The 5,160-nt window shown below is 41.1% G+C and overlaps 1 protein-coding gene across 1 annotated transcript; it reads right to left on the bottom strand.

Annotated features, from left to right (window-relative positions):
- Nucleotides 1-1,404: 1,404 nt before the first annotated feature.
- LOC133032250 (uncharacterized) lies at nucleotides 1,405-2,920 on the bottom strand. Its single transcript, XM_061106130.1, has 2 exons — nucleotides 1,622-2,920; nucleotides 1,405-1,545 (listed from the first exon to the last, which is right to left on the bottom strand). The coding sequence occupies exons 1-2, from the start codon at nucleotides 2,918-2,920 to the stop codon at nucleotides 1,405-1,407; spliced, it is 1,440 nt and encodes a 479-aa protein (XP_060962113.1).
- Between the last annotated feature and the right edge of the window lie 2,240 nt (nucleotides 2,921-5,160).

Raw genomic sequence — 5,160 nt, 5'->3', positions numbered from 1 at the left:
ACTTTGGCTCCGTTTAAAGGCAAAAATGGCTTACGTGGCACGATCCTTGTCAGCAACTCATGCCGCATTGGCATTAAATCATGCCACCTTCCTAAAATAAAATTAAAACTAAATCAGAAAATTAAATTAAAATCAGAATTTAAAATAAAAACAGAAATAACCCAGGAAAAAAAAAACCCTAAATTTAAAATCCCTCACCTGCACGACTGAACCCCCACTGTGACCTCCCCCGTTCTTCCCTTCCCTTCATTCAGCCATTGTTGCACAGTCGAAGAAGAAAATGAAGAGGGTTCCACATCCCAAGTGCTCTTGTGCGCAACCTGTAGTGATCAAAACCTCGTGGACAGATGCAAACCCAGGAAGGAGATTCGGGATGTGTCGACGTTATAGGGTGAGTTGTATTTTTTTAATTTTTTCTGTGTTTCCGTGATTGGTTTGCTCGAGACCTCGTCTGATTCTGCAGTGATGGTATTTTTTCCACAGCTGGTTGGTGGATGTTATTTTTGGGAGTGGATCGACCCACCAATGTGTGAAAGGGCATCGGAGGTGGTTCCTGGGCTGCTGTGTAAAATTAGAAGGCTTGAGGGAGAAATTTCAGACATTTCAACATCAAATGTTGATGCATATAATTATCTGAACAGTGTGGAAAATAACTGTGAGTAATCTTCAATACTGAAGGCCTTGAACAAGGGGGTTCAGGTTGATGAGCACTCATTGCTTAACAGTATGGGAAAGACTGATTGCATGGAGAGTTTCAATGGAAGTAGCAGTACAAGTGTTGAAGACCCAAAAGAGAAGATTTGCACCAGTGGAATCTTAGTCATAAGTGTTGTTGTTGCCATTGTTCTGTTTTGGTTAATGTTCTGAATGTTGTTTAATGTATGGAGATATTGTGAGGCAAAACCACCTTAACTTTTATATTTGTAACAGTTAACCCCAAAATGTAATGTTTTTAAGGATAATGTTCGAATGTTATTTAAGGATGTAATGATATCTTTTGGTTGCTAATGCAGTATTAGAATGTAATGTAAAACTTGGCAATTTAAATGAACATTGAAACTTTTGCAAAATAAAATTTCTATTCATTTGGTTGTTGGTGCATTGACCTGTTCGGATCCAAAAGGCACCTATACATTAGTTAAATATACTGTTGTTGTGCTTGGTGCATTGATCAAAAGATTACCAAAATGCACCTATACAATTCACATTGATCAAAAGATCACCAAAATGCACCTATACAATTCACATTGAGCCAAATATAAATTAAGGCCCTATTGGTGCTCGGGACATTGATCAAAAGATCACCAAAATGCACCTATACAAGAAATATCCAAAAGGTATCTAAAACTAGTTTCTGTGACAATAGTTTAATGTAAATTATAATGTTAGAATTCTAAACGACAATCAACCCCGACGCTGGGAACTTGAACCTTCACCCCTCTTCCTAGCCTCTTTAGCAAGTTGTTTGTCCCTTCTCTGCCTCCTCTTGAGTGTTGCAGCAGATGGATTTTGAATTGGTGGCCTACCTCCTTTATTCTTTGGAGCCTACAATGGACATATAAACAATGTCAAAACACAATAGAAATGTAAAAGTCAAAGAAATTGGCAAATCAATTCATACCTCGTTTGGCACATCTGGTACAGGTTCCTTGCATCTTGGGGCTGTGTGTCCAGTTTTTCTGCATTTAGAACAATGCATGACAGTTCCAACTCTGCTGGCTTTTCTAACTGTGGCAGCTACAAGTGGATCTTTTTCATCAGCACCCTTTCTCCTTTTCTTTTTTGGCCTGCCAGGAAGGTTATGCTCACAGGGAGGGAATATAGGGTTAAGGCCCTTGTTTGGCCACTTGTCAGGGCTAGGCATGGGGGAAATTGTGCCTGCATAAGCTGCTGCATAAGCTTCAGCTTTGTAGTACCTATGTATGTAACCCCATTCATTATGGCCACAAAACCAAATGGCTGCCAAGGCATGACCACAAGGAATTCCAGTGAGCTGGAACCTTCTGCATGTGCACTCATGTTTGTCCAGATCAACCATAAAGGCACCAGCTTCTGACATTTTAACTTCAAATAAAACAGCATTTGCTCTTGTGACAGAGCACTTCCTACCAATTTCAGCATTTTTTGCTACAAGCTTTGCTATGTTGTTGTGCACTCCATGCTTCCACTTTTGTATGCCTTCCCTTCTCTTTGTAAAAGTAGACATTAACCAACCTCTGATTGTCTCCAACAGTGTGACAATGGGCTTGTCCCTTCCATCCATAATGGCCATATTGAAGCTTTCACACATGTTGTTCAATAACATGTCACATTTAACACCTTCCTTGAAGTATGCCTTTGTCCACTCTGACTTTTGTTTGGCTGCTAACCAATTGTAAGCTCCTTCATTTATATCCTTGATTTCTTTCATCCTCTGGTCAAAATGAGCAGGAATTGTTGATCTAGCAGCTGCCCAGACAAGTTGCTTCAGTAATAGGCCAGGGAAGTCTTTCTTGAAGTTGCAGTACATGTGCCTAACACAGAATCTTGTGTCAGGGTTGTTGAAAATAGACTCAACAGCATTTTGAAGACCCTTTTGCCTATCACTCATCATGGTGAGTGTCCTTGTATCCCTTGGTGCCAAGTCATCCCTCAATAATGTTAGAAACCATTCCCAACTGCTAGTAGTTTCCTTCTCTACAACTGCATAAGCTACAGGAAATATGGAATTCCCTCCATCTACACCAATTGCTGCCAATAGCACACCTTTGCAGTAACCTTTGAGGAAGCAACCATCCAACCCTATTAATGGCCTGCAACCTCTATAAAACCCTTCTTTGCATGCTTGAAGGCAAATATAACACCTCTGAAAGATCCTTCTCTCACCCCTTAACTCAGTTTGAATCTTGGCTGTACTCCCTGGGTTGGTCTTCAAAATCATTTGGAAGTAATCATCCAGTATGGCATATCGTTCGCCATTGACCCTTCAAGCAATGCCTTTCCTGCATTTCTGGCTCTGTAGAATTGCCATGAAGTGACCTTAGAATACTTTGTGTCTTTGGTCATTTCAGCAAACTGTTTGAATTCCATTTCAGGGTGTTGCCTAAACTGATCAATGAAGTGTTTGGTCACCCAATTCACATCAATAAGCCTGAAAATACCCATGAATGAACAATCAGTATGAATGAAAACAGTTATAATTAATGAACAATCAATAACATTAAAACGGCAAAAGTACCTGTTCTCCAAGACCATGCCACAGTGGTGCCCTCCTTCAGTTATTGTAGTGATCTTGAATGTCATTCCATCTGGTTGGACATGTGCATTTAGAATCAATGGGCACCCCTCTGCACTGCACTTAGCTCTGAACTTAGCTCTATCATTGTGAATTAGAATATATTCCCTGTCTGTATGTATGAATTGCTCCTTCAGTGCAGCCGTCAATATTTCGATACTACCAAACTCCATGTTCAACTCAAACTTGAAGTCATCTTTCTTGGTTTGGGGATTGAACTCCAACCTCGAGGTATGATCACCTCCTTCATCATCACTATGAACACTGTGTAGTTCATCTCCTGAATCTAACCCATCATTGCCATCATCATTACCAACAGGATTCTCACTTGCCTGGTTCCACCATCTGTTTGGATCTGATGTCCCAACATGTTCCCTTTCCACTTCCCCTTGTGTGGCTGGATTGAACTCTTCTTCTATAAATTCAAAGTCACCATCAGCTGTTTGTCTTTGGGGCTGTGATTGGGGTTGTGGTTCTGTTTGGGGTTGGGTTTGGGGCAATGATTGGGGCTGTGGTTCTGTTTGGGGTTAGGTTTGGGGCTGTGATTGGGGCTGTGGTTCTGTTTGGGGTTGTGTTTGGGGTTGGGTTTGGGGCTGTGTTTCAGGCAGGGGTTGAGAAAGATAATCCATCTCAAAATCAGTGTTTGGGTCAGGTTGTGTTTCAGGCAAAGTGTCATGAATGGCATCTGCAACAGGGGTAGTAGGTGCTTGTGTTTGGGGCTGTGATTGGGGCTGTGGTTCTGTTTGGGGTTGGGATTGAGCTTTCCTCATCCTCCTAAGTCTCAATCTCTTAGACCTTGGAGTTTCTTCTGCAACTTCATTGACTCCAGTGACCACAACCTCAGGGGAATTAGGTGCATCTGGCTCTGCAACTTCATTGAATCCAGTGACCACAACCTCAGAGGAATTAGGTGCATCTGGCTCTGCATGAGCATCAGATTCCTTTGGAGGTTCCTGTCATGTTCACAACAATCAATATCACTAACACATTACATATCTAATTCAAAACTCAGAAATACTTAGTGAAAATTGTACCTCTATCAAAGTTACCTATTCCTTGGTGAGATCAGATGCTTGATGGTACATCCTTTGCCTTCACCTTCTGACAAGTCCTCTGCCCAGGCCATATAATCCTCCATCTCTGGAGGATTGAAATAATCAAAGTCCTCTTCAACCTCATTTGAGTCCACCTCATTTGAGTCCACTTCATTTGATACCACCTCATTTGAATCATCAGATGAGGAACTAATCTCAATTGCTTCTTGCAATTCTTCTGAAATCACCTCCTCTGTTGCAACTGCTGCCAAAAACTCACCCCAGTGGACAAAGAAATTGTAAAATTTGTCATCTACATTGACATGGCCTGGGGGATTCACGACAACATCAGCAACAACAGTACACCCTTCAGGCAGCTCATCAATTTTACATTTCTCCACTTTTGAAGACTGTTGTGGTTCCTGCATCTTAACAGCTTCAGCATCCTCCTCCCATTCCACTGCTAACTGTGGATCTGGTAGCACCAGATACACATTAGCCTCTGCATTATTTCTAGCTGCCAAAAAGAACAACAACAACCATAAGTCATCAACTTTGACAACAATAAAACCTATGACACCAAACAACTAACATATGTACAAAAAAGTTTAAAATTGTACCTGTCAAATCCTCCAACATGAGCTGAATTGAAGCATTGTTAACAACCATGAAACCCATGTTTAAATGCTTCCCATGGGGCTTGTAAAGGAAACCAAAAGGAAACCTATATTCAAGGCTTCTTGCCATGTCCTCCAAATCATGTCTAGTAAAACCTTCAATTTTACAATGATCAAAGTACTCCCAACACCCTCCCTCATATCTTCTATTTCCAAATGGGGAAAACCATAAACC

This window comes from Cannabis sativa, chromosome X, assembly GCF_029168945.1.
Source record: "Cannabis sativa cultivar Pink pepper isolate KNU-18-1 chromosome X, ASM2916894v1, whole genome shotgun sequence".
Lineage (NCBI taxonomy): Eukaryota > Viridiplantae > Streptophyta > Magnoliopsida > Rosales > Cannabaceae > Cannabis > Cannabis sativa.
Note: the sequence above shows the minus strand (reverse complement) of the source record. Positions and strands in the feature narration are given on the sequence as shown.